This window comes from Ovis canadensis, chromosome 16, assembly GCF_042477335.2.
Source record: "Ovis canadensis isolate MfBH-ARS-UI-01 breed Bighorn chromosome 16, ARS-UI_OviCan_v2, whole genome shotgun sequence".
Classification (NCBI taxonomy): domain Eukaryota; kingdom Metazoa; phylum Chordata; class Mammalia; order Artiodactyla; family Bovidae; genus Ovis; species Ovis canadensis.
In genome coordinates, this window is record NC_091260.1 from 15311676 (window position 1) to 15338587 (window position 26912).

The window sequence follows — 26912 nt, forward strand, 5'->3', positions numbered from 1 at the left end:
TGCTAGTTAACATTATTGTTGGTATAATTTCCTCTGGAAGTTTCTGAATATTCATTCCTTATTATTGTTACTAAGAACAGCTTCCATTTTCACCACCCAGTATGTGTCAAACCCTCATTCAGCTCTCCCAACCACCCCAAAGGGGCATTCTCTCTTTTACTGACGAAATAACTGAGAATGAGAGAGATGCAGTCTGGTGGAAGCAGACACAGATTCACCCCCAGGGCTGCACCTGGAATCAGCTGCAGGAGGACCTTCAGAGACACCAGCCTAACTTCATGCCCAGCTGAGGACTTGACCTGAGAAAGGCGTTGACTCCCTCCCCAAAGTCCCAGACAGGACCCTGGTTCTCTACACCTGCGGCTGCCATGCTCAAGCACATGACAGACCCCCCTGCAGTCACTGGTAAAACGTGGAGTACTGCCCAGCTGCTCGCCACCCCGCCAACCTCTCCCCACCCACCGCCTCGAGGTCTCCGCGTCAGTGGGGCTGGGCGGAGGGCCTGGAGCGTGCCTTTCTCACAAGCCTCCAGGAATGCCCGTCCAGGGACCACACTTTGAGAAGGACTGCTCTAGGACGTTTTTTGAGTGGTAGTGAATCTATGACAGCTTCCCCCAGTTCCTGCTGCTGCTGCTGCTAAGTTGCTTCAGTCGTGTCCGACTCTGTGCGACCCCATAGACAGTAGCCCGCCGGGCTCCCCATCCCTGGGATTCTCCAGGCAAGAACACTGGAGTGGGGTGCCATTCCCCCAGTCATCCCTTCCCAAGCCTGAGGCCGGCTTCCCTCACACGGCCAGTGCCTTGCATCTCCCCTTTGTTCTGGCTGTGTGGGCTCTTCATCTCTGCGGTGGAGGTCCTTAGCTGTAACGAGTGGAGGCTGCTCTCCGGGGCGGCGCGGGGGCTTCTCGTTGCAGTGCCTTCTCTGGCTGTGAGCACTGGCTCTGGCGCCTGGGCTCAGTGGCCGTGGCTTATGGGCTCTGGAAAGCGGCCTCAGTGGTTGTGGTGAACAGGTTCAGTTGCCCAGCGCATAAGGAATCTTCACATACCAGGGATCAGGACTGTGTCTCCTGCTTTGACATTGCTTAACCACTAGCGTAACCACTGAACCACCAGGGCAGTCCCAGGTACCTTGTATTTAATCTGCACTGAAAACCATGAATCCCCATCTCTGTGTTTATTTTCCCTCTGTCCAGGATTCTTAAATTTGTGTGTTCTCAAAACTCTGTGTCTTAGGTATACCTATGGCTGATTCATGGTGATGTATGGCAGAAACCAACACAATTCTGTAAAGCAATTATCCGCCAATTAAAAATAAATATTTAAAAAAAGCCTGTATCTGATTGGAGTTCAACCTGTCCACCAGGTCACTTCCATCTGCTTGGTGATGGGGCACTCACCCTTTCAAACTTTTTTCCAAAATTACATCTGTTGTTACTGTTCTGTTTAAAAATAAACACAGTGAAACCAAGCCTATTGTTGAAAATTTAGAAAAGTACAAAAAGTAAAAGGAAGGAAGAAAATTACAATTAATAAATCCCACTGTTAATGTTTTCTATATATGTTAGTATCATTTCCGTATAGCCTATATATGTTGTATATATTTGGTATAATCAGTGTATAAGGTATATGAGGTATAATCAATATACAAGATTATATTAGTTTTCAAGTGTGTAACAAAATGATTCAATATTTGTATGTATTACAAAATCATCACCAGAAAAGTTTCTAGTTAACACCCATCTCCACACACAGTGAGTTTTTTTTCTTATGATGAGAGCTTTTAAGACCTACTCTCTTAGCAACTTTCAAATATGCAGCGAAGTATTACTAATTATTGTCACCATGTTGCAGTTATATCCCCATGACTTCAAGACTGGAAGTTTGTACCTATACTTGTTAATATTGGTATAAGAATGTATACAGATCTGAGAAAGCTGCAAACAAGCGATGTCCCACTGATGAACGTGCTCTGTCTATGGGGCTGCTACTGTTTTCACTTCGGAATTCCAAGAAGGAATGGAGGCTTGTCGGGGAGCACTTCCTGGGAGGGCCCAGCAGGCACAGAAGTGAGAATCACTGGCATCAGTCCAGTGGACAGCGGAATAGCAGAAAACAGATTTGAGTTAAATGGATGGATTGAGTGGGGTCAGGGATGGAGAACCATCACAGGTTGACCTTCAGTTCTCCTGGGTCCCGAGGAGCCATTGAACAGTCTTGAGCAGGAAATGACTTAACTAAGGGATTTCCCAAAGACCATCCGAGCAGTGGAAGACAGAAGGCCGGAGGGGGAGGGGGCGAAGGCAGGCGAGGGAGCACGGGACACGAGCGGGAACAGCCCGAGAGGTGATGGGCCCACGTGGATCTACCTCTGGGCCGCCAGGATGGACAGGGACTGGTTGATCTTCACCATGACGATGATGAGCAGGCCGCCGGTCAGCAGAAAGGTGGGCCAGAAGAGAGAGAAGAGGAGGTTCTGGGGCCCATAGAGGCGCCGGTACAGGACGCTGGTCTCATTCTCCCGAGTCGTGGAGAAGCAGAAGAAATCCTGGTGCTCATGAAACCTGGCTCTGACCTTCTCCACGTCGGCCCGGGCCACTTGGTAGTTGTCCAGGCTGCTTGGGATGTAGGAGCACTGTAGGGAGAGTCGAGAGCACGCATGGGGTTGAAATCCCTGTTTCTCAGGGCGTGGTGTGGAATAAGAGAAAACACCAGCTTTGGATTCGAGCGCCTGGGTCGGCTCAAGACTGTCCAAAGCTTAGCAGGCTGCACACAGCAGCCTACACAGTGTTTGAGGGGATGCCTACACAGTGTTGGTTGGGAGGGTGGTGGCCTTGGAGCTGTCCAGGATACACACTGCACGCTGGGAGGCGGGGACCCCAGCTGGAGCCCTGGCCCTGCTCCCATCACCTGCAGAGCTCAGTCGCTCAGTCACGTCCACCCCTGTGTCACTGCAGGGACTGTAGCCCGCCAGCCTCCTCTGTCCGTGGGATTTTCCAGGCAAGAATACTGGAGTGGGTTGCCATTTGCTCCTCCAGGGGATCTTCCCACCCCAGGAATCGAACCCGTGTCTCCTGCATTGCAGGAAGATTCTCTACAGCTGAGCCGCTGAGGAACCTTAGGCTAACTGCTTAACAGGGCTTCCATGGTGGATCAGATGGTAAAGAATCTGCTTGCAATGCAGGAGACCTGGGTTCCATCCCTGGGTCAGGAAGATCCCCTGGGGAAGGGAATGGCAACCCACTCCAGTATCCTTGCCTGGTGAATTCCACGGACAGAGGAACCTGGCAGCCTACAGTCCATCACGACTAAGATATTAACACACACACTGAGCCTTGATGTCTTCATCACTTAAGTGGGTTAATAGCAGTATCTTTTTCAAAGGAGTTTGCTGAAGAACTTCAAACTTATCTGTCTAAGAAGACCAATGGGAGACATAGGCTGAGTGGGCTCTATATTTGGATCCAGGGCAGAGGTCATACGCTCAATTGCCTACAAAGCTCACACAGGTAACATCCACAAGTGAAGTAGTGAGGGAATAAGATGACAGGGGCCAATTCACACTTGCCTTGGTGCCAGGGAGAACTGTCAGGGCGTGGTGGGGCCTGGGGTGATGGAGAGAGCCAGACACACCGAGCCTGGCAGTCATCACTCCATCTGGACAACGGATGCTGTGCCATCCAGAAGACAGACCGTAGCCAGGCCTCCAAAACAGTAAGAGAAGCCAAAATACTGGATTTTAATGTGGACTCTCACAATTTTAAAATGTTGGTGAAAATTTGAATTGAAAATTCTATGAGGTCTAACTCTGTGTGAGCAAAACCCAAGATGGCCAGCTGGTATTTGACACTGGGATTCAAAGGAAAAAGAGAATGCATTCAAAAGAGCTTTGTGCAAACAGAGCCTGGTATATGTTTAATTCTAACACTGATCACTGTGATTAGGAACCTCACAGCCTGGAAAGATGAGGTCTGGCTGGAAAGCTCTGCAGAGAAGGCAGAAAGGAGAATCCTGGCTTTATCTCTCTCCCATCCTGGGAGGTCTGCACGTGGCTTACGCAAGCTTCCAGCACATGCTCAGCAAGGGTGGTCCCCCCGCAGCCCCCACAGCAAGCCACCTGGAGGGCTGGCCACAAGCGCAGGCTCCCTGCTCACTCTGAATCTCTGAGGAGAGGGTCCAGCAACCTGGGGACTCCTTCAGGCACTGGTTTGAGGACCACTGCCCTATATAATCATGTCACACGAGTCAAAATGAGAGACGGTGTCGGGCCAGCTCCTCCCCAGGCCTGGGCTCTCCCCTGGATCTGAGTGAGGTCCTGCCCCGAGGCTGCCTGCCCTGACAGCCCGCAGTCCAGCAGTAGAGGTGGTGGCTACGCTGCAGCTCCAACAGCCAGTCCAGCAGCAGAGGTGGTGGCTACGCTGCAGCTCCGACAGCCTGGAGACAGGGCGGAGCTGCATCCAGGTCAGGTCCACATCCCCAGCCAGCCAGGGAGCAGCCGAGGCTGGGGAGCCGCTGTCTCCCGAGGAATCCGGCATTCGGATTTGCTGGGGACTCTAAGGTCCTAGCCTTGCCTTAGTTGCTCAGTCGTGTCTGACTCCTTGCCACCCCATGGACTGTAGCTCACCAGGCTTCTCTGTCCACAGGATTCTCCAGGCAAGAATATTGGAGTGAGTAGCCATTTTCTTCCCCAGGGGATCTTCTTAACCCAGGGATGGAACCCGGGTCTCCTGCATTGCAAGCAGATTCTTTACCATCTGAGCCACCAGAGAAGCCCAGGGTCCTAGTAGCAAGTGGATCCTGAATCCTGAGCTGAAAGGGCCTGGCCTGAGTCTCCCCACTGCCACTGACTGTGACCTTGGTTAACCTAGCCAATTGAGTTAGGATGGAGTGGGTTGCCATGCCCTCCTCCAGGGGATCTTCCTGACTCAGGGATCGAACCTGCGTCTCTTATGTCTCTGCATTGGCAGGCAGGTTCTTTACCATTAGCGCCAGTTGTCTAAAGGATCTTAAATGATCCAGCCTCTCTCCCAAGCCCCATGGTGTCACCGTCTTCAGCGCAGACAGTGAAAAGGAGCTTAGAACCTCTCAGGCTAAATCTCATGAGATAAACCAAGAGTGAGCTGGTGACCTCCTTCCTCAGAATAGAGGTGGAGGGAGACAGCCTTGCACATGCCACTCCAGAAGACACCCAGCCATCCTGAAGCACCAGCTCCTGGCACCACAGAGCTGAACAGAGGCGGGAAGAGCAGCTGGTACACCACCCTGCTGCTTGGCAAAGCCATGAAGGCCGCTCCCCCGTCACACCAGAGCAGCAGCCTGCCCTCAGCACCACTCCTGGGGTGCCTGGGTGCTCTGGGAGAAAAGACTGAACATGTGGTGGTGGCTGTGCTGTCCTTCCGAACCCAGCAGGCAGGCCTCAGGCTGCTGGGAGCCCAATCGGGGGAGGATCTGACCTCGAGCTCCTCTGAGCTGGCAGCTCCCAACTCCCATCGCACCAGTGACCACTTCCGTTTGTCTTTGAAAATTTGCTTCTTGATCCTGGGGATAAATCAGGAGGCCCTGGATGCAAAGAAGAGGTAGGGGTCCTGGGAGGAGCTGATTCAGCATCTGGTGTGGCTGAGTCATGCTAGTGAAGACAGGACAGCCAGGCTCCCTTGCCTGCCCAGGCCCACTTCACCAGGAGCCCCCAGCCCTGTTCACGATCCCACCATCCCCCCAGGCACCCTGCTGGTTACCACCCCATCAGCTGCCAAGTTCTGACTGTCAGCATCCATGCTTGTCCCAGCTCTGTCCCAGCTCTGTCCCCGTTGGGGTGACCCCCACCTCTCTCCCTAGTAACTGGACCCCACGCTCCTCCATATCACTCCGATCATGCTGCCAGCACTCCTCGCCTTTTAAAGGCTCCAGTTGCTCACAGCAGTAGTTCCCAAGGAAACTTAGAATGGCCTGGAAAGCCCAGAGATTCTGCTTCCGTGGGTCTGGTGTAGGACCCTGGTTTTGTTAGGACCCCCAGGAGGACCTAACACCCAGAGGTGAGGAGCCCCAGCTTCCCTGATCACATTTTCATTCCACAGTTTGGTAGTCCTTGGCAGAAAACAGACACACAGCTCGTACAGTGCCAGAATATAATTAGTATTCCCTTTCTTTATGGTTTGCATGGATTTAACTCCCTCGTAATCAGTAGAACTTCCCCTAGGAAATGGTGAATTCTATTAGTTGCAAATAACTTCACTTCCTGTTAAAGCCAGCACCAGGAGCATTATTTGGAGTGAACTTAGTTCCCAGCAAAGCTCTGGCCTTTGATGAAAATGTGAAGGGGCTACATGTCTTCCCGGCTCAGGTCAATGAGAGGCCACCCTGACAGAACCAGTTTCTTTAAAACCGTGTGCCTATTACATCAACCCTGCGTCCTTGGCATTTGCTCTACATATTTGCTGGGCTGCACAGCTACAACTCACCTCCATGTCTCATGTGGTTGAATCAGTGTGATGTTTTGTAAAATGGTGATTGTGAATGAGCTTAGCCCTTCCCCCATCTTTTCTTCCCAATCTCCTTCCTTCGGTTGAGCTGTTAAAGCTCAAAAAAAAAAAAAAAATCCTGATTGAATATAAATATCCAATCCCATCCTCTCTAAAATGGTTGCTTCCCTACCTGTGTGGTGTCAGTGTCTTATGATGGAATCAAACCTCCTCTCCTTCTCTCCTACTGTGCTGTACAAGCTATTTCTCTCAGACATCTTTGAAGACTGTCTTTTGAGCAAAAAAAAAAGTTTTAGTAAAATGTTTTCAGTAATATTTTTTTAATATGAGAGCTAATTACCTTCAATAACATGTAGCATTCTTCATTAAAGTTTTGCTTCTCTCAAAAAACAACAACAAAAGAGAAAAACTACCCAAAAAACCCATTTTAATTGCACACGTTGGCGGTGTGGAGGGCCTCTGGGAACAGACCCTAAGCTGCCTCTGAAGCTTTTTCTCGCTATACCCTGCCCTGTAGCATTGTCTCTGCGGGGGTTGGAATGCTGTATCTCCCTGCCTTCCTTCCCCATACCTTGCTCTCTGTGTCCTCTTGACACGTATGCCCACCTCTGCATTTCTGTGTAACCAGTCCCTGCCTGATTTTTAACACCAGTGCCTTTCTGACACCTTCACCTCACCGTTCTTCTCTATGGCACTGGCCCTCTCTGCTAGGTATTGTTCGTGTATGAGCTCTCTTCTCTTGACCCCAACCCCTAACACAGGAAGTGACGGTTGAATGAATGAATGAAAATGGGTCAGCTCGTGTTTCCTACAGAAAGGGCTGCAGTGGTGGATTAGGAGGTGTGAGGGGGGCACTGAGAGGCAGTGATAGGAAAACTTTCCAAGTGTTGGCCTCTAAAGATTGCTCTGAACCTGGGCCTCTGGCCTCCTAGAGTGGGGAGTCGAGGAGTCACAGGGGGTCAGCTCTGGGTCTGGCTTCTCATCTGACCCACATTATAGAATAATAAGAACACTACAGCTGCTTCCTCTGAGTGCCTGCTATCCAGCCAACACGAAGACTGGCACATTATACACAGTCCTTGACTTCATAGCAGCACTTCAGTTTTCAACTAACAGAAACTGAGGCTTGGCGGGGCCAAGCCCCCGTCACACAGCCAGTCAGTGGCAGGTCTGTTAGACTCAGCACAGAAGGGCTAAGACTGGCTGGGCCTCAGACCAGCTGTGGCCCCTGGTCAACTGGGGTTATCTTTCTCCAGTCTTTGCTCCCCTTCAGAGTGGGATTCGGGAGCCAGCTGGGGACAAGCACGCACCCGCCAGGGTTAAAAGGACGCGTCCTTATTCCCCACCCAGTCAGTACCTGGTGGTTCTGGTCCCGAGTGTCCTCCGTGTGGTACAGCACAGCCCAGCGGCCCACGGACGACACGTTGACCCACAGGCATGGGTACTGGGGCACCCTCTTGCCCTCCAGCTCCTCCTGGTCCCTGATGTTGGTCTCAATCAGGTGACACGTGGATTCCTGGGTCCACACGCTGGGGAGATCGTGCACACACAAACACATCTCAGAACCCGGGTGGCACAGAGCACCCAGCACGAACCCATTTAGAGAGACTCAGGACCGAGACCCATCTGCTGTTAGCAGCCAGCTCTAAAGGAGCGTGACCCCAGAGTCCCTGGGTCCCTGGGAGCAATCATAAAATCAGAATATCGGTTTTTTGGCCTCTTGGCCAATATCTACATAAACTACTGGCCCCCACTGCTCACCCCAAACCCTGGTTAGATTTAAAGATCCTCACATCTAAGCCACACCCCAGGACAAGTGAATCAGAATTTCTAAGATGGGTTGATGTGTTTTCAACATTCTTCGCAGTGACTCTGGTCTGCAGCCAGACCTCAGACTCCTTGTCCACACCATCTTCATCTTGCAGAGAGTGGAAGAGAAGCTCAGAGAGGTCAAGTGACTTTGCTAAGGGCTCACAGTCTCTGAAGTCAGGTCTGGATGGTTTCAGAATCTATGCCCCTCCCCTTAAAAAGAGTAGATGGAGGAGGAGCTTGATTTGTGCCCAGGTGGGGAAGATGGGAGGAATGGCGCTAAACCCGGAGGAAATGTCTTGGAAGCACATGGCCACGCTGAGCAGTGCCTCACTCGGTAGGATTCCGGCCTGGAAAGGCTCAAGCACCGTAAAAATGGGGCAGGAGCAGACCCCGGAGAGGCTGACGGGCTCATCCACACACCAGCAAATCAATCGTGACTCATCTCCATCTATCAGGCAGGAGACACTGCCAGACAGAAGGGAGCTGTTGGCCGCTGGAACATGCCCAGAGGCAAGGGTCTGAGATTTGTCCTAAGATCAGGCTGAGAAAACGGAGCGTATTCATTCTCATTAGAGCACGGATCAGGACCTTCCCAGTCTTTCCTTTAAAAGCTCACGTGGTTGACATGTTGGAAAGCAAAGGCATGGGACATTCTCTGAGATTCCAGAGCAGAGCTCCAGGGGAACAGAGTTTAGCTCAGTGTAGACACTTCCTACTTACCAGTGCACGCTAAGTCGCTTCAGTCTTGTCCAGCTCTTTGCGACACTATAGACCATAGCTTGCCAGGTTCCTCTATCCACGGGATTCTCCAGGCAAGAACACTGGAGTGGGTTGCATGCCCTCATCCAGGGGATCTTCCTGACCCAGGGATTGAACCCCTGTCTCCTGCATTGGCAGGCGGGCCCCCTCACTGGTGCCACCTGGAAAGCCCCCTACTTATCAGAAAGGCCCTCGAATGAAACGGTGTGTATAGTTGAAGTGGTGAGCTCCCTGTCACTTGAGATACACAACACGACGACAGAGGCCAGACCCTTAGCCTGGAGGGAGGGAGCAGGCCTGGGAGCACAGTACCTTTTCTGATAGAGGGGCAGCACAGTGGTGCCCAGGATGTAGTAGGTGATGACAGCGCCCACCACCATGGCTACTCCCAGGCAGAGGGCCCGAGTCTCTCCCCGCTTCTGGGCCATCACCAGCTTCTTTCCCATGGCCTCTGGGGACTGCAGACATTGCTAGGACCAGAGAGGCAAACAGACGTGAGATCAGCACAAGTGACAGGGTAGGGGAGAGGGTGATCAGCCATCAACATCGTCTCTATTTTCAGCGCAGAGCTTGGAAAACTCAGAGGGCTTTGGGGCCCCATGTAAGCCTTCCGCCAGCTCTGAGAGGCAAATATTATCATCCCCTAGCCACAGATGAAGGACTTGTGGCTCAGAGAGATAGAGTGACTTGCGCAAGGTCACACAGTGTGTGACAGGCTCAGTAATGGCCCTCGAGATGCACTTGTTCTCAGCCCCAGGATCTGTGACCGTTACTTTACATGGCAAAGACTTTAAGGCTCTTGAGATGGCGAGATTATTCTGGATTATCCACGCAGACCTAAAGATAACCGCAAGGATCTTTGCAAGAAGGAGGCGGAGGGAGATGAGACAGAAAAGAGAGAGGGCTATGACCAGGGCGCTGAAGCTGGAGTGATGCGGTCATGTACCAGAGGTTTGGCAGCTCCCGGAAGCTGGAAGAGGCGGGGAACCCAGCGTTGTCCTCCGCAGCGTCTGGAGGAGTGCAGCCCTGCCGACACCTTGACTGAGCCTTGCCAGCGTGCTGCTGATTTTGAACTTCTGCCTTCCAGAACTGTGTATGAGTAGATGTCTACTGGGGCCACCGAGTTTGTGCTAATTCGTTACAGCAGCGATAGGAAACTAACACAGGAGATAAACTAACATTGTAAGCTGCAGAGGGGGAATACCCGTGCACGTCCTCCGAGGGCACTTGTCTCAGAGAAACCTGGAGCTGTAACAGTCTCACAGGACACCCCTGGTGGCGCACTGGATAAGAATCCGCCTGCCAATGCAGGGGACGTGGGTTCGATCCCTGGTCCAGGAAGATTCCACATGCCGTGGAGCAGCGAAGCCCGTGAGCCACAACTACTCAGCCCGCGCGCTGCAACTACGGAAGCGCACGCGCTTGGAGCCTGCGCTCCAGGAGAGAAGCCGCCGCAATGAGAAGCCTGTGCGCTGGAACCAGAGAGTAAGCCCCACACGCCACAGCCAGAGAAAGGCCTCACACAGCAATAATGACCCAGCACAGTCAAAACTTAATTAACTTAAATGAAAAACCACTCCCACAGCAGGGCTGGTTGGGCAGGGCGAGCATGCAGAGAAGGGGCAGCAGGTCCGCCAGAGGGCAGCCAAGACATCGGGGCAACAGGAGGGTTTCAGCCGTGGGGATCCTGAAACGGCCGCCTCCCTGCTTTCCGCGAGGGCAGGTGGCATCACGTGGCCTCAGCAGCTGCTCTCTTACATGGGGACCTGAGCCCCCCTGAGCCCGCCTGAGCCCAAGCAGAATGGCGCAAGTGACGGGCGGCTTCCTGCCTCCCTGTGTCTTGGGCCTGAGGCCCTTCATCCTTCTCCCGGGACCTGCCTCTCCCAGAGCAAGCAGAGCCCCTCCTCCCTGAACCCCCACCAGGAGAGTCACTCTTGTCCCCCAGGCACCTCCTGGAGCCAGAGCGTCCCGGCTTCGGTCCTGGTATGGATTTCCCGTGCAGTCAGTGAGTTGCCCCGTGATGCTGCTGCTGCTAAGTCGCTTCAGTCCTATTCAACTTTGTGCGACCCCATAGACGGCACCCCACCAGGCTCCCCTGTCCCTGGGATTCTCCAGGCAAGAACACTGGAGTGGGTTGCCATTTCCTTCTCCAATGCATGAAAGTGAAAAGTGAAAGGGAAGTTGCTCAGTCGTGTCCGACTCTTTGCGACCCCATGGACTGCGGCCCACCAGGCTCCTCCATCCATGGGATTTTCTGGGCAAGAGTAGTGGAGTGGGGGGCCATTGCCTTCTCCAGAGTTGCCCCACAGCCTTCAGTAAATTCCTTTGTTGTTGCTTTTTGTTTGTTGCTTAAGGTAACATTTCTACCAAGGATAACAGGGCTGTGGGGCCTTTCTCTGTAACCCCTGAATTAGGGGAAATGTTAGTGAGCTATCAGGAGGGACTTTATTTTCCCTGCCAGGTCCCCAAGGTAATAAACATTATTTTTTTGAATGAGTGAGTATTCCCGAGATAGGTGTTATTAATTCAAAGGGATTTTCAACAAAGTGTCTTATTTTCTACTCAACTTCTCTTCTGTTAAGTTGCTTCAAGTGTCCAGTCAGAGATCTCCACCTTGTTTCTTCCCCACTCCAGGTGTCCCCAGCCCCCCACTATCCTAAAAAGGAGACTCCAGGGTCAGATACCAAGGTTACAGCCCTGTCATGCCCTCCAAGGTGATTAATAGGGATGATACCCAATGATGACTTTTTCTCCCACATTTGGGGCACTGAGAAGTGTGGTTTCCCTACATTCCAACAGACACACTACAAAGTCACAAAGGAAAAAATCATCTCTTGACAATGAGAGACATGCTATTCAACTCTTTTTCCTATTACTTTTGTCCTGTCCTTCCATCTTGTGGGAAATAGGGCAGCCCACATCATGATTTACCTAGGGCCAGTCTAACAAGCCCACAAATGTTTTTGCAGGCTAAAGAATACAGCCACCCAGGGATGGGCAAAAATCATACACAGCCTTCCTTCCCAGGACTGTCTGAGGTCGTTGGTGCCTGGCCCTAGCCCTGTGGAACACGAGGTTCTAGGGTCAACTCGGAATCACGCCTCGGAGGGAGGACCTAGGCTGAGTGCCCACAACAGAACCAGTCCTTCCCTGGGAGAGTCAGAGCATCCTTGAGACCGGGGAGGCCAGTCTGCCCCATCATAACATCCCCTCCCCCGGCACTCCCAGTGTACCAGGTCTGGGCACTCAGGAGAAAAGCAAATGAAGCAGTCTGGACCCGGCCGCTTGTTCAGATCCCTCCTGTCTGCAAAGCTCTAGTGAAACTGTCACCCAGCCCAAGGGAGGGGGCTAGCAGAGTTTTGATAAATCCTACTAAGACCGCACAGGATAAAAGCGTAGGGTGAGGATATGAATACAGATATAGTCCTAAGTTTCAACATCCATAGTGAGAAACTTTAGGCAGCAGGAAGGGTGGGAACCGCTGAGACCCCTGAGGTCTGCACAGGAAGAAATGGGTTGCAGCTGTAAAATGGGGGATTTCAGTTAGACTCGAAGAAGAACTCCTCAGTTGAGAACTGCTAAATATCTCTGGACTTTTGAGGTATAGCTCTCCATTTGGAAATGTCACTGGAGGTCTGGGGTAGATTGAGGAAAGGTGAAGAAAGGCCAAGCAAGGTGGGATTTGGGGGGGTCCTCAGTAATCCGATGTTTGGGTTGACATCCTTTTCAGGGCATAGAAGACAGTGTTTAAGGGTCTAATGGAGTGAGGGACAGGGGGTGTTCTGAGATCATCAGGCATGGGATCAAATCCTGGCTTTGTCACCTAGCAACCTGTGACTGTAAAGCATGATAGTGCCCACTTTTGAGAATTCTGATAAAGATCAAATGATGTACCAAACATCACGTTGCCTGGCCCAGTGCAAGCCCTTGATAAATATTAACTGCTACTATTAAGAAAGAAGCCCTGAGGTTTGGATCAGAAGTCCCCAGTGCTCTTGCTGGGCCTGCTTCTGCCCCACCCCTCCCCTGGTGACAAGGGCCAGGGCTGGTCCTGATCTGCTGCCCTCTGGCTGCTCTGCAGGCTGAGACAAGGGCCAGGGCACTGAGCCACCCCACTGACGGGGCCAAGGACCCCCCTTCCCACCTCCAGCCCCCCGCAGGCCACCAGACCATGGGTACGGCAGTTCTAGCCCTGTGTGACTTAACACCAGCTCCTCTGGAGCCCAGAGTCCTGATGGCCAGCCCCCAAGGCAGGGAGTTCCCACTGCCGGCCCCCGCAGCGAAGGTCCAGCCCCAGCCCCAGTCTCTGGAGAAACCACTTCCCCAGCGTCCTTGACCTCAGTACTCACAGTCTCCTGGGTGCCCTGCGAGTCTTCGGCAGACCCTTTTCTGCCTGGTCCCCAGCCCCCACCCAAAAGAAGCTGCCCGAGCTGCAGCAGGAAGTTTGGGCTCCCAGCCCGTCTCTGGGGAAGCGGCCTTTGGTTCTCGTCTGAGACGAGCCTCCATGCCCAAACATGGTCAAGTCTGAGCACACAGCCCCAGGACACAAACTCGAGAGGGCAGGTACCCAGCCCAGGGGCTGGCAGCTGTTACCCAGGCCCCTGCCCTGCAATTCCCAGAATCTACTGGGCAAAAGGTTTCAAACCACAGACAGCAAATCTGAGAAGCCAGGAAAGACCATCTCGGTATGTTTGGAGACATTTCTTCTTCACTTAATCTCTCTGGGCTGGCAGAGAAGTCTGGGATGGGAAATGAGTTTCTTTTTGCTGACGGAGGGGAGGGAGGAGGAGTGGAAGCTCTAAGGGGTGGGGCTCGTCAGCAGCTGGAGGGGCTGGCATTTCCAACCCGCCCAGCAGCCAAAACCCTCAGCCTTTGACAACTGTGTACTGTGTGACCCCAGGCAGGTCACGATGCCTCTCTGAGCCTCTTGGGGTTTTTAAACCTTACTTTGTACAGAGTAGTGATAAGAGTTAGAAATGGTGGAGATTTGGGGCAGGAAAAGAGAAACTCACCTTTTAAAGACCAACCAAGGAGAAGCGGGCAGCAGTGAGAGCTTCACGGCTGTTTCCAGCTGGCCAGATCTAAGAAGAGCCTGCTTGGCCCAGTGACCTCCCGGTGGTCAAACTGTACAGTTTGGGCGCATGGGCAGAGATTTGTTCCCATCAATAGAAGAGACAAGTGAGAAATAACATTTGAAGGCAAAAACATAACTTCTCTCTACTCTTTCATCCTTAAAGTGGTTGTTGGAAGGATTAAAAAGCAGTGACAAAAATAAACACGAGCATAGGGCCTTCCCTAAGTATCAGGAATGATCCTAGCGTCTCTGCTCCTCAGTTTACTCAACGGTCAGTTGAAGAAACTGAATCTGAAGCTCAGAAGCCTTAAATTGCTCTTCCACAGTTGGCTGCTCTAAGTGCGGGCTGCATGGATGCATGCATGCGCGTGCGCGCTCAGTCGCATCCGACTCTCTGCAACCCCGTGGGCTGCAGCCCGCCAGGCGCCTCTGTCCATGGGATTCTCCAGGCAAGAACACTGCAGTGGGCTGCCATTTCCTATTCCAGAGGACCTCCCCGACTCAGGGACAGAACCCAGGTCTCTTGCACTGGCAGGCGGACTCTTCACCACTGAGCCACCTGGGGGTTCCCCAAGTGCAGGAGCCAGCGTCAAAGCTGGTCCTGCCAGATTACAGAGCCGGGGCTCTCTCTGCTGAGCCTGGCTCTCTCTCCTGAGCCTGGTGCTGCTTTAAGACCTGAAAGCTCACCTCTGTTGTGCAGACACTCGCCACTTGATATTTTAGAGCTCCTGGGGAGGTGGGCACAGCTCAGCCCTGCCAACTGTAAGAGTTCTGGACCCTCCTCACTTCTGCCTCTGTTGCTATGAGGCAACCAGCTTATCGGGCCATAAAACGAGAGCAGTGCTCAGGCCCCTAAACTCTCCCCAGCAGTGAGCTCCCTTCCCCCACCCCTTTTCGTAATTGAATCCTATTAACAGGAGAGTAAATCGTCTGTTTAACGGGCACCATAGCCAAGGGGGTGTCTAAAGGCCTTAGACCTTGCAGATGCAGCATTGGCGGTGAAGGACATGGCCCAGAATGAATCCCAGAGGGGTGATTTTCCAAGATGGTCCTGGCCCACGCAGGAGCCAGAAGATTCCTGCCTGTGATCTAGTGCAAAAATCCTTCTTTCTCCTTTGGGGGAGAGACCCTCAGTACAACAGACAGTCTTTTTAAAGTATGGCTAAAGGGCTACATGCTTGTAACTGACTAAAGGTATTAAGAGTTACACATTCAGACTTTATAAGCAAACAAGCCTTCTTCCCAAGTATTCTCCCCTTGGAAAATGGGAACAGACGGGGCTGGTATATCTTTCTGCTGCATCGAAGCAAACTCTTGCCAAAATGCTTTGACATGCCTGTCTCTTGAGGGTATGCGGGTGGAAACCCTGCTCCCTGGCTGGCTGTGGGGTTCGTGTGGGGCAGATGATTGTAGGAGGAAGGAAGGAAACAACGATGTTACACTGATAAAGACTGGTGCTCTGCGTTGGCACAGAGGGTTAGAGATCACAAAACTGCTTGCCTGACTTCAAACTTCCAAAAACCCCATAAGGTAATAAGCACTGCAGGCTCACAGTCATATTCAGGTAGAGCTCGTCCTCCCCCTTTTATAGAGGGGAGGGTGGTTGTTGAGGTTTAGAGACGTTAAATATACTGCCCAAGGCAAGTGGTTGGCCTCTCTGAGCCTCAGTTGGTCCACCTCTAGAATGGAGATATGTATGGTGAGTCCCTCAGGGGTTTTTGAGGAATAAGAGATCATCTAAGCTGCCTGACGTGCAACGTGGCAGATTGCGTTTTCCCAGGACGGTACACCAACACACATCCCGTCCTGTGCACTCTGCTCTGAGCGTGCCACGAACACACCTCCATCAAGAGGGTGCTTCTTTGTCCTCCCCTCTTCAGTCTGGCAGAGATTGTAACTGCCTTGCCAACAGAGTGTGCTGGAAGTGGCACTGTGATTCCCAAGATTAAGTGGTAAATAGGGGGGCGGGTTTCACTGGACGCTCTCTCTCGACACTCTTCTCGGTGAAGAAGCCAAGCGGCCATGCTTAGGAGTTCCAGCTGACAGCGCAACTCATTTCTCGGCCAACGGACAGCACCTCCCAAATGTGTGTGTGCAGGAGCCTGCAGACGACTCCAGGCCCCAGACTTCAAGTCCCCCAGCTGAGGCCTCGGACATCACCCACCCCTCCTGTACCCTCTAGGAATTCTCCATCCACAAAATACATGAACACATTAAATGGTTGCTTTATGCCCCTGTGTTTTGAGAAGATTTATAATGCAGCCATAATAACTGGAACAAGCTGGGAGTGACTTAGAAAGGGAACTGTTATTGTTGCTGGTGATGGTGGTATTGCAGAACCGAGAATTAAGCAGCCTGAGACTGTTGCGTGGCGTTCCTCTGTGAACTCTTCTATGAAGTTACTCACTGCCGCACAAAAAGAGCAGAAGGGCAGCAGCATAGGAGAGCATTTCCACTCATCAGGCATCCACTATGTGCCAGGACAGAGCCACATTCGTATGCAAATATACGCACACACACGCATATACACACACATACATGCACAAACACACATGTGCACACATTCACATTCAGGCAGGAATGCTGGAGAGGGCGGCCTTTCCCTCCTGCAGGGGACCTTCCCAACCCAGGGGTCGAACCCAGGCCTCCCACACTGCAGGCGGATTCTCCAGTCTGATCCACCTGGGAAGCCCCATGTGCAAACACATTCCTGTATATATACACACATAAACATACATACGTATATATGCACGTGTGCAGGGCCTTCCCTGGTGGCTCAGACAGCAAAGAATCTGCCTGCAGTGTAGGAGACCTCGGTTTGATTCCTGGGTCAGGAAGAGCCCCTGGAGAAGGAAGTGGCAACCCATTCCAGTATTCCTGCCTGAGAAATCCCAGGGACAGAGGAGCCTGGCGCGTCACAAGAAGCTGGATACAACTGAGCGACTAGGATGCACACGTGCAACTGTGTGCTCATACGTGTGCACATACGCACATATCCGTATGCACACACACGCATACACAGGCATACACGAACACACATATGCATACAGACAGGCACACGCGCGCATGCGTATACGTTTACACCTGTACGCATATACATACGCGCGCGCGCACACACTCCTCTGGGCAATGCTCACAGGAGGCCTTCTCATCTCGCTTGCCCAAGGTCACTCCCCCAGCACGTGAGGTGATGCCGTGGGATGTACGCCTGGCTCCACAACCCGGCCTTGACCCCACAGCTCCCCCGGATGTGCACCTGGCTCCACAACCCGGCCTTGGCCCCACAGCTCCCCCAGGCTCCCTCGAGGACCAGCGTTTTTCATGACGTCTGCTTCAGGGCTTTACAGACCCCTTCTCCTCCATCTGTAGCCCTTTCTGGATTGTGCATCCGCTCACGTATTCAAACCCTTGTGGATCAATGTCTGTTCTCTGCCGCCACTTGGAATAATAAGCCCCATAAATCAAACTGGCAACCCGTGTCCTGAGCCCCTGCTGAGGGTGTGTCACTGGCTGAGTGCTACGGAGGAGGGTGTGAGTGACTCTCAGCCCTGGCTGAGCCTCTGGCTCACAAATATTTGAGGACCTGCTGCGCAGAGGTTCTGGATCTGACACTGTGCTGAGGTGGTCAGACTGAGCCCCTCCCCGGTGGGGGAGCAAGGGAGGGTTTTAGCACTGCGAAAAATCACCACAGAAAAGAAAAAATGATATATTTTAAGGGAGAGAGAATAATGAGGAGCAGAAGAAATCACAACAAAAGATTTTTCTACGGAGTTGAGAAGACGAAGTACAAACCCGGGACGATTAAGGGCTAGAATTCAAAGCAACTGACAAGGCGAGTCCCGAGGGGAACAGGATGGGTGAGTGACAATACACCGCGCTCCTTTTTCCTCTGAGTCTTCCAGCGACGTTTCCCCCTCGCCTCACTGTTCTTGTTTAGAGACAAGGTGTTCTAGCCTGCATCATTGTAAGCAGTTTGCGAAGCTCCGTGAAACAAGGAGGAGCTTCCTTGAAGAGCCCTGCCGTCTGTCTGAGCAGTCAGGTTGGGGAGGGGTTATGCCGCTTTCTTTCTGTGAAATCACCTAAGCTCACCAGGGACAAGATGGACAACACAGAGGGGCGGGAGGAAGATAAGGCATAGAGATAAGCCTGCCACACCACTCGCCACGAGGAGGGAACTGCTGGTGCAGGGAGGCAGCGCGCCTGCTTTCAGACACTCATAGAGGGGCGCCGGCGCTCTCCCTCCGGGGGCGCGGCGCCCCGCCCCACCTGCTGCTGAGCTCTTCCTTTCCGAGGCTCCCAGTGCGATGTCCTCACCTCACCTCCCGCGCCCTTAGCCATGCCCCTCCCCTCTGGGGCCAGGTCAGCGCTCTGATTCAGCACAGGCAGAGAGCTGTCTGCACCTCCTGCAGAGCGCTGCCGGCCCCGCCGCCACAGCACTTCCTCTCTCTGAACTTCGCATGTATTCATGCGCCTTCTCCTTTGACAGGCCTCCCCATGGGGATGTAAGCTTTCTGAGACCCAGGGCAAGAATGCTTCCTACTCACTGTCACATCTCTAACACTCAAGTAAATACAGAATCTTGGGGGGTTTCTGTTATTTGGCTTCAAAAAAAAACCCCTTACTTTAAAAAGTTGGTTTTACCATCTTAGCCATTTTTTTAGTGTACAGTCAGTAGAGTTAACTAGATTGTTATGGCCATAAAACAGACCTCTATAACTTTTTCATCTTGGAAAATTGAAATGTTGTTTTTCAGTCGCTCAGCTGTGTCCGACTCTTTGCAACCCTATGGACTACAGCACACCAGGCTTCCCTGTCCTTCCCCATCTCCCGGAATTTGCTCAAACTCATGTCCACTGAGTCAGCGACGCCATGCAACCATCTCACTCTCTGACCCTCCTTCTCCTGCCCTCAGTCTTTCCCAGAATCAGGGTCTTTTCCAGTGAGTCCTCTCCTTGCGTCAATTGAAACGTGATACCCATTAAAGAACCCCGGTTCTCTGGCTCCCCCAGATCAGGGCAACCACCATTCTACTTTCTGTTTCTATGAGTGTGATTCCTTTAGATAGTTCGTCTAAACAGAATCATGCAGTAATTGTCCTCTTGTGTCTGGCTTATTTCATTTAGAATAATGTCCTCAAGGTTCATTTATATTGTAGCATCGATGAGAAAAAAAAAATCTTGCTTTTCACTATGGCACAATATTATAATCATTTTACCATACCATAAGACTTTTTAAAAAAGGTTGTACAGTATTCCATTGAATGAGTAAACCGTAATATATTTAACTATGCCTTTGCTGGATGTTTAGAAATGGTGCGCGTTTGCCTGTTTGATGGAACTCAGAGTCGCCCTCTGCTGGTCCACAGATGTATTTCACCTTGACCCTCACCCAAAGTGGCAACGTCATTTTTCCTAAACTGATAGGTACAGAGGAGGCTGGATCTATAAGGACACAGTTTAGGAATCAGAACTTGGGGAGAGAGAAGAGAGAGCCGTAGAAGTGGAAGATGGCAGCCGGCTGTAAGTTTCCTAGCCCTGCCTCAGCCTGATTCAAGACTGCGAGGGGGAGGGGAAGAGAGAGAGGTGGATGTAGGCGGATGGAGCTCTTTGTATGCCATAACTGTGTGACTCAGGCTCAGGAGTGATAAGAACAGAGGGCTCGGAGTGACTCAGTGGCCCTCTGGAAAGGGAATCTACATCATCGCTGACAGCAGCTGCAGCAGAGGCAGGGCCCAAGACTCCAGGTCCAGCCAGAGTCCCCCCGGCAAGGCAGGGCCCTGGAGTGCTGAGCCTCTGTCAGCCAGTTGTTAAACTACAGGAAGCTGGTCACAGCCCCGGTGCGGGTATTTCTCCCATGGAGGGCTACAAACACTGCAAATAAGGGCTTTTGCTTTTTGGAGAGCTGGTTTCCCAGCACACCACTTCAGAGGAGGTTGGGAGATTTGAGGAGGTTTTAGGGACTAGGGAAACACAGGGGGTGCAGTACCCTGGGGCCAAGGTGGGCTGGGGCAGGGAAAGGGGGGCTGTGCCAGCATCAGAAATAGAGTTCCCTTGAGAGGGGCTGCCTCCAACCAGAGACCCTTAAGGGGGCAGCTGGGGAATGAAGAGCTGACCTCACTGTCCAGAGACCGGTCTTCTGAGCTTCACAGCCCCGCTGGCTGAATCCAGTTGGTAGAGGAGATACAGCCCTTTGGTCAGCCTCCAGGGTGCGGAACAGTCTGGAGAAGAGTGGGAGTCGGTCTGGGGCTCACATGGGAGGGTTCGAGGCCGTCTCCCTTAGGTGGCTTTTGGGCAGAAGAAGAGCAAGCAGGTTGAAGCAGAGTACTTGAGCACATGCGGGGCCCGCTGAAAACCCCAGAAATGCCTGTGGGGCCTCTGAGCTGAAACTTCAGTATCTCACAGTGAGTGCTACTCATTTGCACCCTCTGGTTGATGAGATCTCACTTAATACTCTTTGTGTATGATTTCTTTCCCGCTTCCATTTCCCTAGGATAAAGACCAGGCCTCCAAGCAAAAATTCTAGAGCAAAGGGTTTCTACATTTTCAAAGATTTTGATATTTATGGTATTCTTTTTTCCAGAACATTTTTGCCAATTGATAAATGTGTATACATCAGCATGACTGATTGCACGCGTTTTCACCAGTACTTGGCACTATTAAATTTAGCAATAGTCGCCTCTCGGCTAGGTGAAAAATCTTTAGTCCCAGTTTTAATTTGCTTTGCTTAAATGACCAGCAAGGTTGAACTGTTCTTTGCATGCTTATTGGAAATGAAAAGTTTATTTGTCCCAAATTTCCTTTTCTAAAGACTTGAAAGAAAAGAACCCGTGAAAGCAGTTAGCACAGCACCCAGCACGTAACGAGCTCCTGTCACTGTCTGTTTACAGTTCACACCTTCCCAGTCACCGATGGTGCATCCACGGCTTTTCCCCTGAGTGTGGTCGGGGTGAACGGGATGTCTGGACTTTTCTCCTGGCAAGATTCAGGGCCTCACTCTGCATCAGCTGTTCTCAGTGACACCTGTCAGGACGGAGCCCAAAGACTGAATGACATTCTCTCACCCAGTCTTCTGCCCCCTGCATGGCAGAGGTTTCGAGGCTGTAAACAGATTATCCCCACCTCTTTGCTGAGTTATAGATTGTCAGAGCCTCCAAGGGCCCTTAGAGACCATCTAGGTCATCAGCTTTCTGTGTGTATAAGGCTTTCCATTTGCAAACTAGTGGAGGCAAACTAGATTTTAGAGAATCTGATAAATACAGAAAGATGAAAATAGAGGCAATCAAGGTCCAGCATCCTAGAAAAAAAGTCACTGTTCAAAATATTGGTGTATTCTAGCCTATAGATAGATGCAAATGCTCCCAAAAAATAAATTTACGAACACACTGTATAACTTTAAATAAGTTCTGCTTGTTTTAAATAGAAACATTTTCCCTTTTATGTAATATTTTACAAAATGATGTTGCATGTGTATAATTGTTCATCATGCAAATATGCCATAAAGTGTTTATTTTCTTATTAGGAGAAATTTAAACTAATTTCAAGATTTTGTCACTATTTACTAATTCTCCAAAGATGATCTTTGAACTTTAATCTTTGCTTATTTCTCTGATTCTTCTGAAAGATTTCTAAAAGCAGGGATCAGGGTCAAAGAATATTAGGCTTTTAAAATCCTCTCTTTTTCTGGAAGCGTAGGATCCAATAAAATTCGAACTTCCCTTCTATTGCTAAGATATATGGACTCAGAGAGGTGAAGTGACTTACCCAAAGCCACACAACTTTGATGGAGTAGGAACTGGAACTTTCTCTACAGCCTCTGGTAAATATCAGAAAACCTAGCCTGGAGCCCAGGCCTCCTCACTCCCAAGCTGTGAGCTTACCTCACTCCTCTACCAAACATTATTTCTCTACCCATAAAGAGCACTAACACATGTCAGACACTGAGCTGAGTACCTGAAATCTAGTATCTCATTTGATCCTGACCCTACAAAGTAAGTATTGTCATTACCCTCCTTTTATAGATGGGGACACTGAGGCAGAGACGGTGTCTGAAACAAGTGGAGACCTACATGTCGGAGGTCACAGTGCTGGCAATCGACAGAACCTCCTGTCTGAGCAGCACGGCCCGATCGAACTTTCTGTGATGACGGAAATGTTCCGTAAATTGCAGTCATCCGATGCAGTTGAGTTGTGGGACTAAGTTTTTAAAATTTTATTTCATTGTAAAGAATTTAAATTTAAATAGCTACACCTGACGGATGCTACCTTACTGGACAGACAGTAAGCTTCTGGCCCGGAGAAGGCAATGGCACCCCACTCCAGTACTGTTGCCTGGATAATCCATGGACGGAGGAGCCTGGTGGGCTGCAGTCCATGGGGTCACTAAGAGTCAGACACGACTGAGCGACTTCACTTTCACTTTTCACTTTCATGCAATGGAGAAGGAAATGGCAACCCACTCCAGTGTCCTTGCCTGGAGAATCCCAGGGACGGAGAAGCCTGGTGGGCTGCCGTCTATGGGGTCGCACAGAGTCGGACACGACTGAAGCGACTTAGCAGCAGCAACAGCAGCAGCAGGGAGCTTCTGGCCTCCCCTCTCAGTCTGCGTTACCTATTTTGCTGCCTCACACTGATCCTACGAGAGGTCTCCTGAAATCCTCTGGACCTCGGCCTGGGGAGGGATTCAGGGTGGCCTTCCTGAAGGCCCAGGGATCACACCCCTTCTGCCTGAGGCTGGTTTTCAGGTTGCCCCAGGCAGATGGTCCCAGGAGTTGCTTCCACAGGCATTTAAAAAGAGACACTGCAGAGAAAGGCTTTTTCATGTTTTGGTTACACATTAATGAAAACGCCTGCTCCCAGGTCTGCATTTAATCTCAGTACCAATACCGTTATGACCGAGAAGCTTCTCCCAGCATTAACAATACAGATGTGAACTCTGCCTGCTCTCAGAGGACACAAGCTTCCAGAAGACCCTGTCTCTAAGGAGGGAACTGTGGAGGCGTTATGGGCTGATTCTCTTCCCGTCACCATTTTCTGGGTGCTTCTTCATGCTGGGCCTTGTGCTAAGCCCTGGGCATATCTCACCATATTCGTTTCCTTGGGTTGTTATAACTCATGACCACAAACTGGGTGGGTGGCTTAAAGCCGCAGAAATTTATTCTCTCACAGTTCTGGAGGCTAGAAATCCAAAATCAAAGGGTCAGCAGGGCCCTATTCCCTAGGAACGAGGGAGGAAAGGGACAGGCCGAGCTGACTCCATCTTGAAAAAGAAGGAAACTCATCTTGCACTTTCAGTGAGCTTTGGGCTGTGTGCCTGGTAGCCATGGCGATAACATACCCACAGCCAAACTGGCCTCCCAGACTGATGAACACCAGATTCCATACCAAGATTTCCTGTCACCAAAAAGAATGTGATAATCCCCTATGTAGTCAGTCACCCTTGTAATCTGTGTGGCACCCACTGGTGTAGGCTACAGTGTATAACCAGCTGACCCTTCTGATCATGAATCACGGCTGTAACCCGATCGTATCTCCCTTTAACACTTTCCAGGCTAGGTTTAAGGAATCTGGGGATGTGGGCTTGAGCCGTACACTTAAGGTATATAAGGTTTTCAAGGAAGTCGGTCAGGGGCCCTGGCTAAGGAGGAAACCGCCTCGGACCCGCGGTGTCATAAACTGCTCTCCACTATCCACGCTGTCCTTCTGAATGAGTGTTTCCTGGAGCGTTTGGCCATAACAGGAAGGCCGCGTGGAGGAATCTGTTCTTTGCCTCTTCCAGCTGCTCCAGGCTTTCCTTGGTTTGTGGCTATCTCACTCCAATCTCTGCCTCTTATCTTCACATGACCATCTCCTGGTCTATCTGTGGCTTATAAAACTCTCCTGCTTTATAAAGACAGTCATCAGGACTTCCCCGGTGGCCCAATGGTTAAGAATTCGCCTTGCAACGCAGAGGACTCGGGTTGGAGAACCAAGATCTCACATGCCGTGGAGTAGCTAAGCCCCCGCACCACAACGGGGCTTAAGATGGATCCAAAGCAGTCTAATAAATAATAAACAAATATTATTAAAAAAAATAAAGACAGTCATCAATGGATTTAGGGCCCACACATGTAACAGGTAATCCAGGATGACCTCAAGATCCTTAAGGACAACTACAGAGACCCTTTTACCTCATAAGGCCACATTCCCAGTATCCTAGGGTTCGGACATAGATATATCCATGCAGGGCAGGAGTAATATTGAAGCCATTACATTCATTTTATTTAATCTATTGAACAACCCCAAGACAGAGGTGAAGCAGCCAGGATAAATTAGCTGCTGCAGCAACCTCAAGATCTTAACGGCTTTTACCGATAACAGTGCATTTTTTATCTTTGGAAAGTCCAACATGCGTGCTTCTGATTGCATGGCTCTTCCCTAGGTGTGCTGAAGAACAATGGAGGAGGCTGCAAATAAGAAGAGAGTTTATATGGTGGTTCTTCTGGTCGAGTCCGGGCTTGGCTGATGCTAACATCACTCGTGTTACCTGATGTCAGTGCCCCCCTGGAAGGCCTCTCTATAGCCCACTTAGTTGGCTCTCCCCATAGCTGGCTGGCTATCAGCTGCGGTGACAGGGGGTGACTGCGTTTCTTAGTGGATTCAATGAGCCTTTTCTTATGGTGCTGGTTCCAAGAGCAATGGGAAAAGCAGAAGCTGCAAACATTCTCAAGGCCCAGGGTGAGTGCTTGTGCTATCTCATTTATTCCATATTCTATTAGTCCAAGCTTATAAAAAACCAGCCCAGATTCAAGGAGGAATTCCACAGACAGAGGAGCCTGGTAGGCAGCAGTCCGTGGGGTCGCAGAGGCATCACAGCTGAGCAGCCGCGTCGCCACTGCCTGCTGGCGCTGTGCGAGCCCCGTGTCTTCTCATGGCCTCCCGGGTCCAGCACGCGCTGGCCCTAGTTCAGTCTTTCCCATGTTGCTCCCCACTCCCCACCAGGCCCCCACTCCCACTAACTGAAGTCTGCTCAAGTCCTCCAGAGCCCTGCTCGTGAACCCAGCATCTAGTAACTATTGCTAGTCATGCTCACCTCCTCACATCCCTTCAAGCACCAACTTAAAAACCACCTCCTCCAGGAAGACTTCTCCTACCGCTCCCCAGAAAGGAGGGGAGCCCTCCTCTGGGCTCTCACAGAGCCCACATTCCCTCTTCCACAGACCCCAGCCTGGGCTGAAACTGCTGGCTGCGTTGTCTCCATTACAGACTGTGACATGTGGAGTCTTGCTCCCTGCACTGTCGGATGCTATAGGGAAAGCCTGTTCTAAGACATCCAATTCTCCTCCTGTTATGATGGGGTGCCAGGTGGGACCCAGTCCTGGGGGTGAGACACAGCCCTTTAATGGGCTCCAGGACCCACCCCTTTCTGCCTCTGTCTTCCACTCAGCCTCTCCTGCCCGGATTGTGAGACCCACTTCCAGGCTGCCTCCTCCCAGGTCTCTTTGGCTTCCCTCAATCTGAAGCAGCTTTCTCCTCCAACCAGTGATTCACAGAGACTTTTCTGAAGAGCAACAGTCCTGCATAAAATGGTTCGTTGGTTGGAAGTTTTGGGAAACACTGTCTAATAACCTATTTCTTTGATTTCCACCTACTAATGCTTTGGAAATGAGCACCTGCCTTACAAATGTGAAAAATTTTATTCTCTGGGAAAGTTATTATGGAATAAATGGGGCATCTTACTACTGATGACATCTCGTAATGAAGGAAACGTGGTGTAGAGCGTGTCATGCGGGTTAGGAGAGTAAAGTTCCTGACAAGTCCTGCAGCCAAGGAACAAATTAGCATCACTGGGTCCCATGCTTCACAAATGGAAACTGACTCTTGGATATTTTTTAAAAGATATGGTAACACTTTAACAAACTACACTTCTATAAAATGCATTTTGGAAAGAATTTCCCCAAATATTTTTCGTTTATGGAAATTTTAGGATTTACCTTGTGTTGTTTCCTCGATCATTTCACATTTGCTAATCTTGCCTTCTTGCCTAGATCACACACAATCTTCATAGAAATCACTCATAAGAATAGTGATGACCCAAAATTACACTGTTGCTCAGCATACTGCCTCATCCTCAGCAAGGCAGTGAAGAGCGACCATCAGCAGGAGGGAGGTGCCCCTTCAAAGGCAAGGGCTTTGTTGAATCACCACTTGTTTGGCTGCATAACTTAAGGCAAGTTCCTTAATCATTCTGACCCTTGGTTTTCCCATCTGTAAACTGGAAGAACAGTGTCTAGCTTCTAGGGTAGATTAGGGGAGAAAATACAGGGAAAGCTCTTGCAACCACTCAAGAGATAAGAGCTCAGATGCTAGCTGCTGCCGTCATTTGGTTGTTATCCTCATCTTGAAATCCCCCAGCATTAATTGGAGGTATTAATTGGAGGAGGAAATTGTTAGATGAAAGATGGTTACTGGGTGACGGAAGGAGATTAGAATTATTAGCCGGCACACAGCAGCTTATGGAAGAGTCACCAGCTGGTGGGGCTTCCGTGGAATAGGCGGTCACTGTGGAGAGGCATGAGTCAATTGCTGTGAGCTCACTTGTTATTCTTCCAGGCATCTGCAGGGCTCAGCCAGACCCTCATCTATAACCTGCTCTCGCCCAAAGCTGAAAGAATGAGCTCTTTGTCATGTAACACAATAGGATCAAGTGTGTGAGCAGAATTATTTTGTGCCCAAACTCCAAGAGTACAGGAGGCCCTGGCAAAACCACCTTTGTCCCCAAGTGATGACCCCAGGCCTGCCATGGGGACCCGCCAAG

General features: G+C 50.9%; 2 protein-coding genes and 1 long non-coding RNA gene across 7 annotated transcripts in view; 2 read left to right on the forward strand and 1 right to left on the reverse strand.

The window, feature by feature from the left end:
- On the reverse strand, window positions 1–13792 carry KCNMB1 (potassium calcium-activated channel subfamily M regulatory beta subunit 1). Of its 5 annotated transcripts, none has more exons than XM_069556015.1 (5): window positions 13396–13769; window positions 9359–9516; window positions 7833–8004; window positions 5450–5555; window positions 3712–4723 (listed from the first exon to the last, which is right to left on the reverse strand). In XM_069556015.1, exons 2-5 carry the CDS (start codon window positions 9490–9492, stop codon window positions 4617–4619), a joined length of 519 nt encoding a protein of 172 aa, XP_069412116.1. In that variant the 5' UTR covers window positions 9493–9516; window positions 13396–13769; the 3' UTR covers window positions 3712–4616. The 5 variants fall into 5 exon arrangements, with proteins under 5 accessions (XP_069412111.1, XP_069412114.1, XP_069412116.1 ...); XM_069556016.1 differs by lacking the exon at window positions 13396–13769 and adding an exon at window positions 9993–10203 and having other exon boundaries at window positions 3885–4723; XM_069556010.1 differs by lacking the exons at window positions 3712–4723; window positions 5450–5555 and adding an exon at window positions 1–2631 and having other exon boundaries at window positions 13396–13792.
- KCNIP1 (potassium voltage-gated channel interacting protein 1) overlaps window positions 1–26912 on the forward strand; it is a 423562-nt gene that overhangs the window by 21163 nt on the left and 375487 nt on the right. The gene's annotated exons all lie outside the window — the stretch shown is intronic.
- LOC138421684 (uncharacterized) lies at window positions 13553–25845 on the forward strand. Its single transcript, XR_011249594.1, has 3 exons — window positions 13553–13731; window positions 24537–24832; window positions 25542–25845. It is a non-coding gene; the product is annotated as an uncharacterized lncRNA (long non-coding RNA).